Genomic DNA, 22,294 nt, shown 5'->3' with positions numbered 1-22,294 from the left:
TATCGGAACAAAACTGCATCAGAGAAGGTGAGGAACAATGGAAGCTATTTACACCAAAAACGCTGTAGATGAGAGCAGTCCCCTCCAGATGCATTCAGCGCTGACAGGCCCCCCACTGTACCATGCATGAGGTGAGTTGTGCTGTTCATGTAGTGTCTTGTGAAAATCTTAATTTACACACACACACACACACACACAACACATACACACACATCACCCATCCAAATGCACAGTTTGCACAGTGTGGACGTGGTCACAGTACTACTCTGCAATATGAATTTCTCAAAAATTTAAGTTTGTGTCTTGCGGCCAGAGATTGAGTGATAATTTTGTTTTGTTTTGTTTTGTTTTTTCAAAATAGGTGACATATAGAGTCTGGCTGTACTTTGCATAGACTGTGATTCTCACGGCTCTTTCCCAAGTATCGCCATCGATCACACTGAATTACTGAAGACAGAAGCCCATAAAAGCCTAACAGATTCATTTTGAAAGCAGCACAGCAGTGGGGTCACTTAAGGAAGAATAGATCCTCAAACTGTCATGGGAAGAAAATTGGTGATCTGGGGGTGGTGGTGGGAGGGATGCTGGGATCATTGGTGGTGGAGAATGACACTGGTGGAGGGATGGGCACTCGATCACTGTACAACTGAAACCCAAGCACAAATTTTGTAAGTCTACAACTGTACCTCCTGATGTCTCACCAACAAAAATTTAAAAAAAAAAAATTGGTGACCACACATGGCCTTGGAAAGAAGGTAGGTGAAGAAGGTGAGGGAGAGGCTAATATGAGAATCTGAACAAAAGAAGTATGGGAGAACTGCTCTCCATATTTCAACACTGATGCTGTTGATAAAGCAAAAACCCAGCCCAAATGACCAAAATCACAGGCCCCCATCTGGGTGCTGGGATTCTCGTCTCTCTCACATTGGTCACTTATCCTAAGAACCAAACAAATACATTGAAATAGAAGAAGAGTGTGGACACAGCTGATGTCAGAAAGCCCCATGGAGGTTAGGTGGCTAGGAATTAAAAAAAATAAAACACCCTACATTCCCCAAAGTATAATACTGGGGAAAATAACTGAAGGTTCTGTTTTTCTTTTTTTTTTCTCTTTTTTTCTAATTTTGGCTTTGTCCTATTCGACAGCTGGGTAGGGAGCCTCGCCCAAGTTTCACCTCTCCCAAGTACCGGCAGCAGTTCTCAACCATCATAACTACCACAGGACCCCACCACTGACTGCCAATACACTGGGATTTCAGATGATTGGGAGAAATGCTGCAGAGTATGGATCGAGTATGACTTTGCTCTCTTTAAAGAACAGGGTGTCACCAACTCATATGAAGAGCAGAGGCCAGCTCAACAAAGATATTTAGAACTGAAAGAGACTTTTATTAAAGCAAGTGGCCAGACACTACCAAGACAACCATAAATACTTGGCTAGGAAATCGAAAACCTTTTATTAAGCAAGTCTTCCCTTGAGACTGTCAGGGCAATAACTTCCCCTGGGTATAAGTCATATACAAGATTTCAGAACTGTGTGTGTGTGTGTGTGTGTGTGTGTGTGTGTGTGTGTGTATGTGTTCACTGCAGAATTTTGAATGTTACCTCTTGGCTTTTCAAGGAATGCTCTAAGAGTCTAATCGTTTGATACTGTGCTGGGATGGAATGACATGTGACAAGGGTGAAAACTAAGCCTTAAATCAAGTAAGCTCAATTCGCAAAGCAGTATAGTATCAGGGCTGAGTAGGTCTTCTTTGGCTATTACTATCACCTTTTTTTTTTCACGTCTAATTTAGTTCCTTCATTTGTAGTTTCCTTTCCATCTCCCACCAAAGGGAACAGGGCTTAGCTTGCTTCTAAGAGTTTTCTTATAAAAAAGGAATTCCTAGATACTTTTCTAAACCTGTAGGACTAAATGTACAAGATTGTGACATAATTTGAGTAAGGGCAGGGGTTCCAGATTTTATTCCTGAGTCATGTCTGAGGAGTCAGTGAATAGGTGAACCGAGTAGAAGCTTATCATGTTAGCTATACTGCTACACCCAAACTCTGGCTCTGGTGGCCCAGACAAAATTCAAGAAGCTGAAGACAGAGAGTACACACACATGCTCAGGAAAGAAAGGAAAGGTAATGGGAACCTGGACAGGAGATGATTGGGCAGACAGTTGACCGCAGAAGGTGGGCCCAAGTTCCTCATGGAAAACTTTGATCAAGTTTCCATTTGTTGAATGAGACTCTGGGAGTCAGGGCAGGAAGAGAAAGTGGACCATGCCCGCTGTGGAAGGCTGGTTTCCCAGAGCATCAGATTCTGCCAAAGAAGCAAATGGTTTACTGCAAACTTCTCCCCTGAGACATTTGGAATGGCTGAGATTTACCGAAGGAGGTGAGAAAGCTGCAGATGAAGACAACTCTTGACTAGCCTCTTCCCAGCCAGTAAGTTGCTGAACACCTGGTGGAGGGATTCCCACAATACTTCCCCCGGCCTTTGTTTCCACACTGTGGAATTAATTCATTCCTGAGTAAGAAGGCTCCAGGCCTTCTCTGAGAAAAAAAAAATCAACCACTCTAGGAATGCAGGCAATTATCTTCAAAGAAAGGTTCCAATTCTCTCCTTGGGAGAGGGATTCAAACCATCACAGAACTGGAAATCTTCAGCATTGGGTTCAAGGAGAGTGTGGGGGTGGGGGCAGGGCTGGGGAATCACACCAAAGGGCTTACCTCTCCCTTTATTGGGCTAAACTATATGTTTTTAATCACCCAGAGCTGTCAAAATGGTGAGGCTACCATTGGAGGTCTACATGGTGCCAGCTGGCAATCTGCCTCAGAAAGAGAAGTCGTTTACAAAAATTCCTCTTGGCAAGACAGCAGTGGGGAAACCTGGTGTCTGCCGCTGGAAATCAGGGTTTTATTTTATTTATTTATTTATTTATTTTTTAACTTTTATTAGTGAGACACCATGAGGTACAGTTGTAGACTTACAAATTTTGTGCTTGGGTTTCAATTATACAATGATTAAATACCCATCCCTCCACCAGTGCCCATTTCCCACCACCACGAATCCCAGTATCCCTCCCACCCCCGATCCCCCTATCCCACCCTGCCTCTGTGGCACGGCATTCCCCTCTGTTCTGTCTCTCCTTTTGGGTTTTCTGGTTTTCAAAAGAGGCATTGAGTGGCAATCACGTTTGGTCTATAGTCTACTCTCAGCATGTTTCTCCCATCCTGGGAGGATCCTCCCAACACCCTTTATTTGGTGCTCCCTTCTCTATCTGAGCTAACTTTTCCTCTAGCATGTGTGTCTAGCCTCCTAGCCATGAAGCAAAATTCCTGGTACTAATCTCGGCCATTCTTGGGTGTTAGTCCCCTATTTTGTTACTTTATGTTCCCCAGATGAATTCGATCTTTCTATGTCTATCCCTCTCTTTCTAACTCATTTCACTTAACATGATACTTTCCATGTAGTACCATTTGTATGTAAATTTCATGACTTCATCTTTTCTAACTGGAAAGCAGGGTTCTAAGCTGACTTTGTTTTTTTCTTTTTGGCCATACTTAGTAGTGTTCAAGGCTTACTCCTGACTCTGTGCTCAGAGATGGTTCTCAGGCAGACAATATATGGTGCCAAGGTTTTAAAACCAGGGTTAGCTAAGTGTAAGGCTAATAAGTAACTTGAATTATTTCTCCTTTCCCTAAACCTGACTTTGAAGTTGCTTAGATAATTTAATGATGACAACAAAACATATTTTTAAAAATAAAATGTGTATTCGATATGCCAAAACCAGTAAATACAACTGGTCCCATTCACCTGACCCTGAAGGCCTCACCGACATGGCACCACTGAGAAGGATGAGAAAGGAGAGGCTGACAAAATCTCAAGGCCGACCTAGGCTGCCACAACGAAGGAAGACAAAAATGATCGTCTGTACTTTCAATGCACGTACGCTAGCATCAGATGCATCCATCGAGGACCTGATGGTATAAGTGTGAATGACCAAGTACGACATCATTGGTCTGACCGAGACAAGAAGGCACGAATCTTACCATGCCGTTTTCGACACTGGAGAAGAATTGTTCCACGGAACATGCGATAAAAGAGAAGTTGGAGACGTCAGTGTCCTTGTCAACACAAACTTGGCCAAGAGCATTGATTCATTCGGATGCCTAACAACCCGAATCGAACGTTTACATTTGAATAGATGTGGCTCACTGCCTGCAGTTTCTATCTTCGTTGTCTATGCACCAACATCTCATTATGATGAAAGAGAAATCGAGAAGTTCTACATGGAGCTAGAGAAGTTCTATAAAGAAGACCACACCTTTTACAAGATCATTGTGGGTGATTTTAATGCCAAGATAGGACTGAGAAGATCAGCTGAAGAACTTCACATCGGGACCCATGGCCTAGAATGGAATGAACAGGGTGAGAGACTGTCTGAGTTCATCATGTCAACCAAGACCATTCATGGTAACTCACAGTTCCAGAAGGCAGAATCTAAACGATGGACATGGGAGTCTCCCGGTGGACAATTCCACAACGAAATAGACCACATCATATTCAATCGATGGTTTTGCCTGACCGATGTCACTGTTGTCCCAAAATTTCGAACGGGATCGGACCACCGTCTCCTTCATGCAAAATTCTACTTCACAGAGTGGGGAGAAAGGGCTGCAAAGTTCAAAAAGAGAACTCCCAGAATGACCACCAACTGGGAACTCTTTGGTACTCTTGCGGCAACATGGGAAGATGCCATTGTTGACAACATTGACGAGGAATACGATCGACTGGTTCAGCACCTCCATGAATGTGTGAGGAACGACAAGAGAGAGATAGCCACAAAAAATCGCCTATCTTTGAAAACTCTTGAGCTAATTTGCCAGCGTGGTTTGGCGCATGCCTCAGGCAACCGCAAGCTAACATCCGAGCTCACAAACCAGTGCAGAGATGCGATCAAGGAAGACTTCAAAGAGAGAAGAGCAGAAGTACTGGTAGATGTGGCAGAAGCAGGGAAAAGTATTCGTAACGCCCGCCTGTCCTTCGCCAACTACAAGACCAAGATGACTGCCCTCCGACGTCCTGATGGATCCATCACATCCTCCAGAACGGCAATGGAGATTATCCATGACTTCTACTCAAATCTCTTTGATAGCCATGTCCACTTGCCGATATACCAAATTCCACAAGATGGATATGTCGCGTTACCAATGTTCTCCCTTCCGAAATCCGACACACCATTTCGTCGGTAAAGACGCAAACAGCACCCGGCCCAGACAAGGTCAGACCTGAACACCTGAAGAACCTGCCATCAGTACTCATCAATACACTGGCTCGGCTCTTCATTCGCTACCTGTCTGAATGCAAGCTTCCGTCCCAATGGAAAACCAGCAGGACTGTACTACTGTTCAAGAAGGGAGACATCCATGACATTGGCAACTATCGCCCGATCTGCCTATTGTCTGTCATCTACAAGTTGTTCACTCGAGTCATCCTAAATAGGGTTGGCAGAACACTAGGTGAAGGACAACCATGCGAGCAAGCTGGGTTCCGCAAAGGATTCAGCACCATCGACCATATCCACACGATAACTAAGCTCATTGAGGTTTCTCGGGAGTTCAAGATGCCGCTCTGTTTAACATTCATTGATTTAAAGAAGGCCTTTGATTCTGTTGAGATGGAAGCGGTCATTGAAGCCCTAGCCAATCAGGGCATTCAAGCCCAATACATCAGGATCCACCATGAGCTGTATTGCGGCTTCACTACCAGGATCTCACCATTCTACAAAAAAGTGATCGTTGATGTCAAGAGAGGGGTGCGGCAGGGTGATACCATTTCACCGAAACTCTTCAGTGCCACCCTCGAGAACATCATGGGACGACTGGAATGGGAAGGAATTGGAGTGAAGATAGATGGTCGGCAACTACACCACCTCCGCTTTGCTGATGACATTGTTTTAATAACACCAAACATCAGCCAAGCAGCACAAATGCTGACCGACTTTGACCGTGAGTGTGGAAATGTAGGACTACAGCTGAATCTTATGAAGACAATGTTTATGAGAAACAGCCTCGTTCCTGACGCCCCATTCGCTCTCAACGGAATGACCATCTCCGAATGCAACAGATATGTGTACCTAGGTTGAGCGGTCAACATGACAAATGACCTGGCACCCGAGCTGCGCAGGAGGAAGAGAGCGGCTTGGAATGCCTTCAAGAACGTCGAAGAAATAGCTAAGAGGATGAAGAACCTCCGGCTCCGGGCACATCTCTTTGATTCCACTGTTCCTCCTGCATTAACATATGCCTCAGAGACCTGGACCCTATGCAAACAAGATGAGAACGCTATTCAGGTCTCCCAAAGAAGAATAGAAAGAACTATGCTTGGAATATCACGGAATGAGAGAAAGAATCCGGAGTTCTGACATGCGTCGAGGATCAAGAATCAGGGACGCTGTCTCATTTGCCAAGGTGTCGAAAATCAGATGGGCTGGTCACGTAATGAGATTTAAAGATGACCGCTGAACTAGAGCTGTTACTGACTGGATTCCACGGGATGTCAAAAGACCACGTGGCTGCCCACCTACCAGATGGTCAGACTTCTTCGTCAAGATCATGAACGATTGGTTTGAGGCCCTTCATGTTCCCGGAGCAAACAGATGCCATTGGGCTACACTAGCACGAGACAGGGACAAATGGAGACGTTACTGGTGCCCGCTTGAGCAAATCGACGACTAACGGGAAGTTAAGTGATTAAGTGATTAAGAGATTAAAAATAAAATATCTTTTTTTGGAACAAAAGAGATGGCACTTGAAGTAACTATACTGAGAAGCAGGCCAGTTGCATAGCTCAGGGGTACTTAAAGTGCTTTCTTGGAATGCAGCCAACTGAAGTTTGATCCCTGGCTCCACAAATCGTCTTTCAACTACCATCACAAGTGACCCCTAGCCGAAACCAGAAACATCACTAGGTGTGACCCAAAATCCAAAATACTACTACTAATAATAATAAATATAACAAAATATGAATAAGAAGACTTAGAAGGTAAAAGATAACTAAATGGCTGCAGTCCTATGTACAACATTGAGGAAAAAGGCTACGAGCACTGGTGCAGGAATAAGCCAATCTTGCAAAACAGCCCTGAGGAGAAACCTCCCAAAGGGAAATAACTGCAGAGAAATATAGCAAAACAGGGTGTCTGCATCTTGTGTCTGGCCTTGAGCCTCCCTTGACCCCCTAGTCACAAATGCTTAAAATGCAGAAACTGTCACATATTCCTTAAGCAAGTCCTTCTACCTACAACATACAGCCTCGAAGGGAATTAGACCAGGGAAAAAGCAGTGAGGAAAAAGTTCTAGGCCAATAGTGTTAATCTCTAATATGATTGGACCTCCTGTAGGCAAAAACTCTCTATAAAATGTGTGCATTTGGCTATGAAGTTGAGCTGTGATCATTGAATTTGCTCCTAGAGGTTGCAGACCTCCTTCGCCCATGAACAGGTTCCTGCCCGCTTCCGGTGTGCAACATGTCCAGCCGTTTTGGAGATAACAGTTCCCCAACACAACATATAGAGAAAAGTAGATAAAGAACTTTAAAACACAACAAAATAATTTATTCTCTTAAACCAAAATAGTGGTAACCAGAAGAGGAGGGGAGTATCAAAGGGGAAGGGATCAATCTTACCATAGTGGGTCCAGTTAGTTGATACATTTATTTCAGTATCTGCAATCCCTAATAAATGATGATAATTTTAAAATTATACTGTAAATTAATAATCATTAATTCAAAAGATAATTAACAAAATAATCATAATAGCATCCACTTTCTGTCACTAAAACTGTCCTCCTATTGTACATTGATTTTCTCAAGTGGGCCCATAATGTCTCCATTGTGAAACTTTGAGTTACTGTGTTTGGCATATCGAATACATCATGGGTAGCTTGCAAGGCTTTACTGTGAAGGTGATTTACTCTTGAGTAACTTGGAGAGCTTGCTGGGCTCTCCAAGAGGGGCAGAAGAATTGAACTCGGGTAGGCCATGTTGGCTGCGTGCAAGGCAAACATCCTACCCGCTGTGCTATCTCTCCAGTGATAGTAGTACCCAGAAACCATATTTTTACTTTTCTCCATTCCATGATTCCAATGATAAACATTTTTTTATAACTGTATCTTCATAAAAAGAAACAATACACACAAAAACATCCTATGTTGTTCTTTCTTTTAGGTTCTAGCCTGTTAAGGCAAATAATTTTTCATGTTATAAATAATACATATAAATAAAACATTGCGAATTATTCTTTCTGAGATTACTGCCTTGACCTTTTTATCCCCCTCCTTAATGCTGCCTTGATTTCCTTGTTCCTTAAACTATAGATTAGAGGGTTCAACATAGGGATAATAATAACGTAGAACACTGACAGCATCTTGTTCTGCTTATCAGGGTGGCCAGAACTAGGATTTCCATACACAGCCAGGGCTGTACCATAGAAGAGGGTCACAACGGCCAGGTGGGAGGCACAGGTATTGAAGGCCTTGAGACTGCCTTTGCCTGAGGATATTTTCAGAATGGAAGCTGCAATGTACCCATAGGATAGCAAGATAATTAACAAAGAACCAAACCCAACAGAAGTCGCTACAAGAAAAAGAACCATTTGGCTGATGAAGGGACTGGAGCAAGCTAAAACAATAATCTCAGGAACATTACAAAAGAAATGTTGAATTAAGTTGGGCCCACAGTAGTGCAGATTAAAGGCAGGAATTGTTTCAACTAAGCCACAGAGTAAACCAGTTCCAAGAGCCCCAGCCACCATCATCTGACAGAGCTCAGGTGCCATGATGGTTGTGTACTGCAGAGGGTTACCAATGGCCACGTATCTGTCATAGGCCATGGCAGCCAGGAGACAACCCTCACCCTGACCCATCCAAGCAGCCACAAAATGCTGGGTAGCACAGGCAATAGGGGATATTATTTTTTGATCTCTGAAGAAATCTGAAAGCATCCTTGGATTGATTGAAGTAGAGTAACAAACATCTATAAATGAAAGGAAACTAAGAAAAAAATACATAGGTGTATGCAAGTGGGAGTCCATCCTGATTAGGGTAATAAGAGTCAAGTTTGAAATGAGGGTCACAAGATAGGTCCCTAAGAAGACTGGAAACAGAATAAGCTGCAGGTTTCTTTCATCTGAGAGTCCCAGGAGAACAAACACGAAATCGGAAGTGTGATTGCCCTGGCCTTCCAAGGGCACACTTGACACCATCTCCTGAGAAAAAGATAAGAGAGGAAATGGTTTTGTTCTTAAAGGAGACACATACAGAAGTATTCTTTATTTTTTTAGTCAGACAACTGAATAAATATCTACTCTTTTCTAGAAATATCATATTACTGGCAAACATTTTGCATAAATACATTCATTCTGTGCTGGAGGGGTAGAAAATCAGTAGTTCATTCTCATCAAAACATTATTCCATAATTTTTTATACAACAACCAGGGGAGAGTATGAACGAAATTCCCCACTTACCAAAAGATATGCAGTGTCCCACACCTGGGGCAATCGAGGATTCAGCACATCCGGAGTGCAATGATGGATAAGCCTCACCCTGGGGAAAACACCTAACACCTACTTTGCCATTTTATCTCCTCTGCCAGGTAATTATATGCCAGCATAAAAATGTGTTAGTTTCCTATTTTTCTTTTCAAAATTACAAATAAATAAGATTTGGAAATACACCAAATTGAGATAAAATTGTTATGTACCTCTACAATGAAAACTAAAGGTTTTGATCACTCATTGCCTGACAATGACTCAGTTTTTGGAAAATTCTCTGCAGGAGTTATCTTGAAAACTAATATTTAATTTATACTCACAGTGTGAAAAAAGGTAAATCTACTTTTCTGTGTTAATCAGGCCTAGAGAGATATGGGAACACTGGGCTGGAGCAATAGCACAGCGGGTAGGGCTTTCGCCTTGCACGAAGCCAACATGGCCGACCAGAGTTTGATTCCTCCACCCCTTTCGGAGAGCCTGGCAAGCTACCGAGAGTATCTCGCCCGCACGACAGATCCTGGCAAGCTACCCGTGGTGTATTCGATATGCCAAACACAGTAACAACAAAGTCTCCCGATGAAGACGTTACTGGGCCCGCTCGAGCAAATCGATGAACAACGGGAGGACAGTGACAGTGACAGTGACAGTAAAGAGAAGGTGTGATAAGTCACACCCAAATAGAAAGGATGGAAATGGAAGTAACCTGATCTGTTCATTGACTCTAGGAAAATCCCTTCTTTGACAGAAGACACAGTTGAGAGAGACTTATCGTACTTTCCTGGCAGGCATATATTTTTCTACCTCAAACCTAAAAGAGTTATTGGGACTCGAGAGATAGTGGCTAATGTACCTGTCTAGCCTGTGGTCAGCTTGGGATCCACCCTCTAGTTCAGAGCCAAGTGTAATCCCTGAGCACTTTCGGGTGTGGACCCCCTCCAAAACCCCCAAACTTCCCCTTCAACAAAAGACTTTCCACTCAAATGATCTGAAATGTGATTCTTGAGTTTACTTGGCTTAGTTTATTTCACTCATATTTTGGTAAACTCCAGGACTGTTAAGAAACAATTGCAACCACTCACCACCTTTGCATACAGTTTATGGTATGTTTAATTATCCTGGAGACTATTCATGATTCCAGGGGTAAAGAGTCTCCTGCAGAAATCCATGACTTATCTCATGTCATGAGGCAATACACAAGGGAATTTGAAAACCAAAGCAGATCTGAAATTCTCTGTCTTTTTCCAGTGAGCTCAGTCCAGGGAAGGTAGGCACTAAATCTTTAAATTAAACGGTAAATAACACAAAGAAGTTTTTACAAACCTCTTTAGATAAAAGAAGTTGTTCTTTTTCAGATGGTCCTCAGGCCCTCTGTATCAGCGCAAACACACCTTTACTCAGTAAACTTAAACTCCGAAAAATCTAGGTTGAGTAACTTCCAATTTAAGAGACAATGTAGAAATAATTCTTACACAAATAGCCTTAAGTGGGCTGGAAAAATAGCACAGCGGGTAGGGCATTTGCCTTGCACACGGCCAACTCGGGTTTGATTCCCAGCATTCCATATGGTCCCCTGAGCACTGCCAGGGGTAATTCCTGAGTGCAGAGCCAGGAGTAACCCCTGTGCATTTCCAGGTGTGACCCAAGAAGCAAAATAAAAAAATCCTTAAGCTAAAATAGAATTTAAAAATACATATTCTCGTCAGAAAAGAGTCCCAACTCTGCCATTTTATCCATGTCCAAAGATTAAACATTTCTGAATGCCAACTTGCTCACCTCTAAATTTTATATAATAGTGATATCTACTTCAAGTGGGTCTATAAAAAAATGAGATGAGAGCAAGGAGGCGAGTACTTTCTCATATGAAGAAAAACACCTCCAATTCAATAACATTGTCTTTGACTCTGTCTCTAGAGTGATGGAGTAAAGTAAAGTAAAGGCCCTCCCGTTGATCATCGATTTGCTTGAGCGGGCCCAGTAACGTCTCCATTGGAGACTTTGTTGTTACTGTGTCTGGCATATCGAATACTTTCGGTAGCTTGCCGGGCTCTCCGAGAGGGGCGGAGGAATCAAACTCAGGTCGGCCATGTTGGCTGCGTGCAAGGCAAACGCCCTACCCGCTGTGCTATCGCTCCAGCCTTATTTTGACTCAAGTAGAATGATATTAAGAAATGATCACTCTGCTCATGAGCTGGGTGCTTAAAGGAGTTAAGGTGATATGCACAATGAGTGGAAGTCCTTCCTCATCACATAAGCCCAAGTCAAGAACTCACTCTTCAAAGTCACTTCAGGCTTTTGAAGTCTGAAATTTTGAGATATTGGTTTTCTATTTAGGAAAAGTTTTTGTTTAGGAGCAGTGTTTATTGAAAAGGTGTTTATGTATGCAGTGGATATGAGGCTAGCAGCACAATCTGAATGTAAAAATAGACAAAGTAACAGAAATACCTTTTCTATGAAGAGCTTTAAGTAGTAGTACTTTTGGTCAGTACAGGAATAGTCTGAATTTGGAGAAGAAATTTAGAAATTAAGATCACTGATAGAAGAGTAATTAAGAAAATATAAATGTAACTTTTAAAGAGAGAAGGTAAGGAAGTTTGTTGTCATGAGAAGTATTCTTAGTGAGTCTTGGGGGTAAATTCATTCAGAAGACCATGAATCCGGGAGATCAATTCTCTGTATTATTAGGATACAACACTAATTAAAAGGTTGAATATACACATCTATAGCATCTATATTCAACTGAGTATTACTTAAAACTACATTCTGCCTTTTTGACAACATTAACAATTTTGAGATCATTATACTAATCAACTCAGACTCAGAAAGACAAATACAGTATGTATCATAGTTTATGATCAACGATTTTCAAATATTACCTAAAATGGATTATTTTTGGGTTCAGAGACAGAACTTGAGGAAAAGAAATTTTTTTCAAGATATTCACTTTTTCTTTATTTTTTGCATATATGTATCCTTTCCAAGAAATTTTGGAGAAGGGAAGGTGGCCAATGTAAATATTCATTGGATATTTCACTGTGTGAATTAAAACCCTTTCCAATTCTGATATACTTAGGACATAATTGTTTTAGGCTTCTTCAGGGTACAAAATTAGTTTTATAAATCCAGGATACTGTTGAATGAAGAAGAGTGTTATCATTTAGAAAAGCCAATAAGACAGGAGATCAACACTGTCTGCTGCTGAGGGGACGCTCTCTATTATTCTGTGCTACCTAATTTAATATCTTGAGCCTTCAAAATCTCCAAAGATGACACTGCAGATATATTTTATGTATTTCGAGTTGTCTATGCTCTTTCTATACAGAAATTATATCATAAATATCATAAAATTGACATTTTTATTTTTAAGCAGAATCCTCAAGGGGAAAAAAAGAAAAACTTCCTAGTTATTGATAACCTGGGATAACCATAGTTGATCTTAGGAAGTTCTGAAAGTCAGTAAATAAATGTTTTTCACTGATTACTTGATTGGCTGGGATATGTTATAGTTTATAAGCATTACCTTGTTAACTTTAGTCGATCATATAATTATCATACATTAAATACCACCAAGTACCACAGTTCAAGAATCATAGTCTCAAGAAATTGCTGGACTGAATCAATATCCAGCCCACACCCCAGAGTTATATCTGTCAGTTTAGATTACAGAAGTGCTATTTCCTGATGGTCAGAGAACTTAAAAAAAGATTAGATAGAAAGAGAACAAGTAGATATTGAAGGAATAAGTGATAAGTAGTAAAGAATGTATTTGAGGACCATAAACCTTTTTCCATATAGGTCTAATGAGGAAACCATAAGATCACTATTTTCTCTATATCTTGAACTCTCACCTTGACCACGATGCCCCAGGAAGAAAGAATTCTTGCCAAAGGTTGAAATTGTCTATATCATACCCCCCAATATTTCCAGATTGGATCTGATTAACTCTCAAATGAAAGCTGTTAGCCATGAAACAAACTCGCCACTCTCAACAAGAGAGGTGTCTGCAATCAGGGTACCTCTAAATGGTGTTAATAACAGCGCAGAGTTGGGCAAAGAAAAGACAATTAAATCGAGGAAACTCTCCAGGTATTCGTTCTCTGGAGTGATGGTTGCTATGGAGGTTTTATCACAAACCTGTAATTTTTCCTTGTCCCCTCTGGATCCATTCTTCATATCCCCATAGGCCAATCATTACACCATTGTTAAAAATTTTCTTTAACAAACTTGAACTCAATAGAGGTGGAATGGACTAGGAGAAAGTCCTGTCATTACACTTATCGTCCTAGTGAGAAACACACAGAGGATACTGTGAGTGGTTTGTCAAACCACATCAAACATTCACCTGGTATACAGTTTAATGACAAAATAGTGAGGAGGATGGACACTGCTTTCTTTACTTTTAGTTTAGGTTCTTTCATTTTACATTCAGACAGACATAACCTCAGCTTCTTGGCCTGAATCAATCATCACAAATAAAAGCTCTGTGAGATGGTTTTGGCATTATTTCTTATTCATCAGTGTGAACATCCATGAAGGAATAAATGCAATAAAACATATTTGAGGCAAGTAGACAACTATCTCAGTGACTGACCATCAGTGACATTAGACTCTCCCAGTCTTGGATGAAATCTGATTTCTTCATTTGATGATTTTTCTGACAAGCACAAACTATTCTCCTTTTAAAGTGCAGATAAGCAAATTCAGGTTAAAACTATCATTAGTTAATTGTGGGTGTTGTGAGAGGTAGTAGTGTTGCTTCAGAGAAACAAGTGCTGGAGAGAGAATAAAATTTTCTAAGATTTATGAAGTAGTTATTAAATATATCATACATATCTGTCTTCTAACAGGAGGTTTAATTTATAGTCTCATACAAAATTTTCCTATATCTAATTATATTATTAAATTTGTATTAAAATACATTTTAAATCATTGTCTAAAATTTTATGTGGGGCAAAACAAGCTTACTTATTCTCATCATGAATAAGAATTCTATTAGTTTTAGGCAAGGTTCCATTTTTTATTTACACATCTACCAGTATTCTTTCTCGGAAGAATTGATGTGAGTAAACAGTTAATTTTTTACTTAATAGAATTAAATGTATGTATATATAATTATTCTATCAAGAATTAAAATGAGTTTATTATATAAATGAGCATTGTTTAGATAGTTTTAGAGGTAATAAAATAAATGTAATATCAAACAAAAATAATTGTTTTTAGACATGAAGCTGACATACAACCTGAATCACCATGTAGTAATTCAATACCTAAGTGCATAACCATAAATCTTTAATTATGAACCACCTTAAAATATAGTTCTATCTTTGAAGATAATAATCTTTATTATAATATATCAAATTATGAATGCTAATAGTTTTAGTAATTTTTTTATTTTGATCTTCACAATTCGAAGTCTTCACAAATCTTCACAGTTCTTTAATTCATTACCTTGCTGGAGCGATAGCACAGCAGGTAGGGCGTTCGCCTTACAAGCGGCCAACATGGCCGACCCGCGTTCAATTCCTCCGCCCCTCTCGGAGAGCCCGGCAAGCTACCAAGAGTATTCGGTATGCCAGACACAGTAACAACAAAGTCTCCAATGGAGACGTTACTGGGCCCGCTCGAGCAAATCGACGATCAACGGGAGGGCCTTTACCTTTTACCTTTTATGCTCATTTTACTAATTTTACTTAAACGTGTTAGTGTAGTAGGGCTTCAAAGATGATTCAAGGAGTTGGACCCAAAATGTTTTATGTGTCCCCAATATATTTCAAAAAGTTTTTTGAAGGGGCCACACCTCATCACGCTTAGGGCTTACTCCTGGCTCTTTGCTCGAGGATTATTCCTGGTGTGCTCAGGGGACCACATGGGGTGCCAGGGATTGCAGCCAAGTTGCCCATGTGCAGCATTATCCATTGTACCTTTGCTCACCCCAACCCTTTCACAAAAACTTTAATGAAGCATAGGTAAAAGGAGAAAAGATACAAAGAAAGTACAATAGGTTCTTGCTCTCTGAAGACATGGTTGTTGTGCAGTTTCTATTCCTGATAATTTCATGTCCCTTTTGCTATACATATTACATTTTGCGAATTTTCGCTTACCTGTTGTCCCATTATGATGCCACCTTTATGGCTTTGTTTTGAATAAACCTGGAACCACTCAAGTCCAACTATCTTAGACTTCAATATGTTAACTCCCAGGTGAAGATCTGTGGTTAACAATATCAAGAGATTTTCCCAAATTAAAACAGTAAGTTGGTAAGGACGATTTACAAGATATACAGATATTTCCCTGTTTATAAATTTTTGTAGACAAGGGAGGAGTAGGGAAGGGTCCAGCTACTGTAGATAAGTGAGGAACCATTCCACCAACATTGATGGTTCACCACCTCATTGTGGAAAGAGGGCTGCAACAGTACCAACTGGCGAACGCGAACTAACACCGATCATTACAACATGCGCCCACATGGCAGAGCCTGGCAAACTGCCTGTGCTTTATTCGTTATGCCAAAAATGGTTTAAAAAAATGGGCCTCATTCCCCTGACCCTGGAACATCCACCAATATGGCAGAGTTGAGAAAGATGAACAAAGAGAATGCTAAACTCTCAGGGCTGAACTAGGCTGCCAAAATTAAGAACTAAAATGACTACCTGCACTTTTAAAGCATATACACTGGCATCGGAAGCATACAAGAGGACCTGATGGTGCAAGCGCAGAAGACCAAGTACAACATAATTGGATTGACAAAAACAAGACAGCATCAATCACATCATGCTGTTTTCGACACTGGAGAAGAACTGTTCCTCAGAACATGTGACAGTAGAGGCATTGGTGGTGTCCGTGTCCTCATCAACACGAACTTGGCCATGAGCATTGATTCATTGGAATGCCTAACAACCTGAATTGGATGATTACATTTGAATAGATGTGGCTCATTGCCGGCAGTTTCTATCTTTGTTGTCTATGCACCAACATCCAACCGCTGAAAAAGAAATTGAGAAGTTTTATATGGAGCTGGAGAAGTTCTATAAAGAAGACCACACCTTCTACAAGCCATTTTTGGTGATTTTAATGCCAAGATAAGACCTAGAAGTTTGCCCAAAGAATTCCACATTGGGACCCACAGCCTAGAATAGAACAGGTTGAGAGACTATCTGAGTTCATTATGTTGACCAAGACCATTCATGGTAACTCGCAGTTCCAGAAGGCTGGGAGTCTTCCAGTGTACAGTTATACAATGAAACTGAGCACACCATATTCAATTGATGGTATAGCCTGACTGATATCACTGTTGTCCCAAAATTCCAAATGGGATCAGACCACTGTCTCCTTCATATGAAATTCTACTTCACAGGGCAGGGAGAAAGGGCTGCAAAGTTTAAGAAGAGAACTCTCAGTATGACCACCAACTGGGAGCTCTTTGGCACTATTGCAGCAATATGGGAAGATGCTGGTGTTGACAACACAGACAAAGAATACAATTGACTGGTTCATCACCTCCATGATTGTGTGAGGAATGCTGAGACAGAGAAAGACACAAAAAGATGCCTGTCTGTCTTCAGAAACACTTGAGCTCATTCACCAATGTGGTTTGGCGCAAGACTCACGCAATCACAAACTAGCGTTTGAGCTCGCAAAGCTGTGCAGAGAAGTGATAAAGGAATATCTCAAACAGAGAAGAGCAGCAGTGTCAGCTGATGCGGCAGAAGCCAGGAAAAGTATTCACAATGCCCGCCTGTCCTTCGCCAACAATAAGACCAAGATGACTGCCGTCCGACGTCTTGATGGATCTATCACATCTTCCAGAAGGGCAATGAAAAAGGTTATCCATGACTTCTACTCAGATCTCTTTGATAGCCATGTCCACCTTCCCACATACCACATTTTCCAGAATGGATATGTCATTCCCAGCATTCTCTCTTTCGACGCCTGACTTGCCATTTCATCAGTAAAGAAGCATAGAACACCCAGTCCCGACAAGTTCATACCCGAACAACTGAAGAATCTGCCACCAGTACTCATCAATACACTGGCTCGGCTCTTCACACACTATCTGTCTGAATGCAAGGTTCTGTCCCATTGGAAAACAAGCAGGACTGTCCTGTTGTATAAGAAGGGAGATATCCATGACATTAGCAACTAGTGCCTGATCAGCCTGTTTTCCACCATCTATAACTTATTCACTCGAGTCATCCTAAATAGGATTGGCAGAACACTATATGAAGGACAGCCATGTGAACAAGCCTGGTTCCAAAAAGGATTCATCACAATCAACTATATCCATATGGTGACCAAGTTCACTGAGATGTCGAGAGAGTTCAAGATGCCTCTCTGTCTTATGTTCATTGAATCAAAAAAGACCTTTAATTCTGTTGAGACTGAAGTGGTCATCAAAGCCCTAGCTGAACAGGGCGTTCAAACACAGTATATCAGGATCCTCTGTGAGCTGTATTACGGATTCACCACCAGGATCTCACCATTCTACAAGGAAGTATTCATTAGTGTAAAGAAAGGGGTTGAGAAGGGCAATACCATTTCACCGAAACTCTTCATTGCCACCCCATAATGTGATTAAAAAAACACTGGAATGGAAAGGAATGGAAGTGAAGATAGATGGTCAGCAAATACACCACTTCAGCTTCGCTGATGACATTGATCTAATAACACCAAATATCAGCGAAGCAGCATAATTCTCTCTGACTTCTACAGTGTTTGTGAAGAGGTCAGACTGCAGCTGAGTCTCATTAAGACAATGTTCATGAGAAACGAACTTGTTCCTGACGTTCCATTTGCCCTCAATGGAATGAACATCTTCTAAAGCAGCAGCTATGGGTACCTAGGTGAAGAACTCAACATGAAAAATCACCTGGCACTTGAATTGCACAGGAGGAAGAGAAAGACTTGGAATGTCTTCAAGAACATCAAAGAAACAGCAAAGAGGACGAAGAACCTCCGGGTCTGGACACATTTCTTTGATTCCACTGTTCTTCTTGCAGTAACATATGCCTCAGAGACATGGGTCCTATGAAAACAGAATGAGAATGCTATTCAGGTATCCCAAAGAGGACTCAAAGGAGCTATGCTTGGAATATCACATTTAACTCTGTCTAACGTTCATTGATTTAAAGAAGGCCTTTGATTCTGTTGAAACAAAAGCGGTCATTGAAGCCCTAGCCAATCAGAGCATTCAAGCTCAATACATCAAGATCCTCTATGAGCGATAGCACAGCGGTAGGGCATTTGCCTTGTACGCAGCCAACATGGCCGACTCGAGTTCGATTCCTTCACCCCTCTTGGAGAGCCCGGCAAGCTACCGAGAGTTTCTCGCCCACACGGCAGAACCTGGCAAGCCACCCGTGATGTATTCGATATGCCAAACACAGTAACAACAAAATCTCCAATGGAGACATTACTGGGCCCACTCGAGCAAATCGATGAACAACGGGAGGGCCTTTACTTTTTACTTTTACCAGGATCTCACCATTCTACAAAGAAGTAATAATTTATGTCAAGAGAGGGGTTCGGCAGGGTGATACCATTTCACCGAAACTCTTCAGTTTCACCCTCGAGAACATCATGCGATGACTGGAATGGGAAGGAATGGGAGTGAAGATAGATGGTCGGCAACTACACCACCTCCACTTTGCTGATGACATTGTTTTAATAACACCAAACATTAGCCAAGTGGCACAAATGCTGCCGACTTCGACCATGAGTGTGGAAAGGTCGGACTACAGCTGAATCTTATGAAGACAATGTTTATGAGAAACAGCTTCGTTCCTGGCGCCCCATTTGCTCTCAATGGAACGACCATCTCCAAATGCAACAGCTATGTGTACTTAGGTCGAGAAGTCAACATGACAAATGACCTGGCACCCGAGCTGCGCAGGAAGAAGAGAGCAGCTTGGAACGCCTTCAAGAGAGTTGAAGAAATAGCTAAGAGGACAAAGAACCTCTGGCTCTGGGCACATCTCTTTGATTCCACTGTTCTTCCTGCATTAACATATGCCTCAGAGACCTGGGCCCTATGCAAACAGGATGAGAAAGCTATTTGGGTTTCCCAAAGAGGAATTGAAAGAGCTATGCTTGGAGTATCACGTTTCACTCAAAGGAGAGAAAGAATCTGGAGTTCCGACCTCTGTCGACGATCAAGAATCAGGAACGCTGTCTCATTTGCCAAGGCGTCAAAAATCAAATGGGCTGGTCACGTAATGAGATTTAAAGACAACCGCTGGACTAGAGCTGTTACCGACTGGATTCCACGGGATGTCAAAAGACCACATGGCCACCCACCTACCAGATGGTCAGCCTTCATCAAGATCATGAATGATCGGTTTGAGGCTCTTCGTGTTGCTAGAGCAAACAGATGCCATTGGGCTACACTAGCACGCGACAGGGACAAATGGAGACATTACTGGTGCCCGCTCGAGTAAATCGACGATTAACGGGAAGTCAAGTGATCAAGTGAACTCAAGAAGGAATCCGGAGTTCTGACCTCTGTCGACGATCAAGAATCAGGGACACTGTCTCATCTGCCAAGGCGTTGAAAATCAGATGGGCCAGACATGTAATACGATTCAGAGACAACCTCTGGACTAGAGCTGTTACCGACTGGATTCCATTGGGATGTCAAAAGAAATCGTGGCCGTCCACCTACCAGATGGTTAGACTTCTTTGTCAATACCCTGAACAAATGTTTTGAGTCTCTTCATGTTCCTGGAGCAAGCGAAAGCCGTTGGACTACACTGGCACATGACAGGGACGGATGGAGATGTTACTGGCACCCGCTTGAGCAAATCGAAGATCAATGGGATGACAGGTGATATCATAAAGTTTAGCACTTTTTAACTATCTAAAAATTTTTTAAATCAATTTTAAGAGACATGTCACTTCCATATATGTAATATAGTAATATTCATATAAGTGATTAACATAAAGTGATAGGTTGATCATTTTTAATAAAATTTTTTTAAAAAAATTATATTGAATCATAATGAGATACACAGTTACAAGGTTGTTCATAATTGGGTTTCAGTCATATAATGTTCCAACACCCATCCTTTCACCAGTGTACATTTCCCACCACCAATGTCCCCAGTTTCCTCCTGCCTTCATGATAGACACTTTTCTTTTCTCTTTCTTTTTTCTCTCTCTCCCTCTCTCTCTCCCTCTCTCTTTCCCTCTCTCTCTTTCTCTCTCCACTTTTGCACATTATGGTTTGCAATACAGATACTGAAAGTTTATTATGTTTATCTATTTACCTTCTCTCAACACTCAGTACTTGCCCAAAAATAGTTTTCAAAGTAAAAAAAAATTCCCCAGACCTAGGAAGTTCCTCCTCAGACCTAGGAAGTTTCTCCTAAATCCCCTCAAATGCAAAACTGCATAGATACTAACACATTGGCGTGACAACACCCCCTCTTTTACCTCCACCAATTTCAAATTTCAAGATTTGGGGGGTTTATATATTTCCTCGAAGGGCAGTCATCTTGGTCTTGTAGTTGACGAAGGACAGGCGGGCATTGCGAATGCTTTTCCCAGATTCTGCCACATCTGCCAGCACTGCTGCTCTTCTCTCTTTGAGGTATTGCTTTATAGCTTCTCTGCACTGCTTTGCGAGCTTGGATGTTCATTGTGGTTGCTTGAGGCTTGTGCCAAGCCACATTGGTGAATGAGCTCAAGAGTTTTCAAAGAAAGGAGACTTTTTGTGTCTCTCTCGGTGTTCTTCGCACAAGCATGAAGATGCTGAACCAGTTGATGGTATTCTTCGTCAATGTTGTCAACGACGGCATCTTCCCATGTTGCCGCAATAGTGCCAAAGAGCTCCTAGTTGGTGGTGGTCATTCTGGGAGTTCTCTTCTTAAACTTTGCAGCCTTTTCTCCCTGCTCCATGAAGTAGAATTTTGCACAAAGGAGACGGTGGTCCGATCCCGTTTGGAATTTTGGGACAACAATGACATTGGTCATACAAAACCATCGATTGAATATGATGTGGTCAATTTCATTGAGGTACCATCCCCCAGGAGACTCCCAAGTCCAAAGTTTAGATTCAGCATTCTGGAACTGTGAGTTACCATGGATGGTCTTGGTCAACATGATGAACTCAGACAGTCTCTCACCCTGTTCGTTTCATTCTAGGCCATGGGTCCCAATGTGGAGTTCTTTGGCCGATCTTCTCGGTTCTATCTAGGCATTAAAATCACCAACAATGATCCTGTAGAAGGTGTGGTCTTATTTATAGAACTTCTCCAGCTCCATGTAGAACTTCTTAATTTTTCCTTCATCATAATTGGGTGTTGGTGTGTAGACAACGAAGATAGAAACTGCCGGCAGTGAGCCAAATCTATTCAAGTGTAATTATCCTATTCAGGTTGTTAAGCATTCGAATGAATCAATGCTCATGGCCAAGTTCATGTTGACCGACACCACCGACGCCTCTTTTGTCACATGTTCAAGAAACAGTTCTTCTCCAGTGTTGAAAACGGCGTGATGGGATTGATCCCTTCTCATCTCAATCAGGCCAATGATGTCATACTTGATCTTCTGTGCTTGCACCATCAGGTCTTCTATGGATGCATCTGATGCCAGCATTCATGCATTGAAAGTACAGTCATTTTTGTCCTTCTTCAACATGGCAGCAGTTCGTCCTTGAGATTTTTATTAGCCCCTCCTTCCTCATCCTTAACGCTGCCTATTGGTGGCTCTTTCAGGGTCAGGGGAATAAGACCCATTGTATTTACTGTTTTTGGCATATAGA

The 22,294-nt window shown here is 41.6% G+C and overlaps 1 protein-coding gene across 1 annotated transcript; it reads right to left on the bottom strand.

The window, feature by feature from the left end:
* Nucleotides 1–8,297: 8,297 nt before the first annotated feature.
* On the bottom strand, nucleotides 8,298–9,251 carry LOC130041573 (olfactory receptor 1440-like). Its single transcript, XM_056133836.1, has one exon. It carries the CDS (start codon nucleotides 9,249–9,251, stop codon nucleotides 8,298–8,300), a length of 954 nt encoding a protein of 317 aa, XP_055989811.1.
* Nucleotides 9,252–22,294: the final 13,043 nt, after the last annotated feature.

The sequence above is a fragment of the Sorex fumeus genome, unplaced genomic scaffold (genome assembly GCF_029834395.1).
Source record: "Sorex fumeus unplaced genomic scaffold, SorFum_2.1 ptg000007l, whole genome shotgun sequence".
In the NCBI taxonomy this organism is placed as follows: domain Eukaryota; kingdom Metazoa; phylum Chordata; class Mammalia; order Eulipotyphla; family Soricidae; genus Sorex; species Sorex fumeus.
The sequence above is the reverse complement of the archived record's forward strand: the minus strand, read 5'-3'. Positions and strand labels throughout refer to the sequence as shown.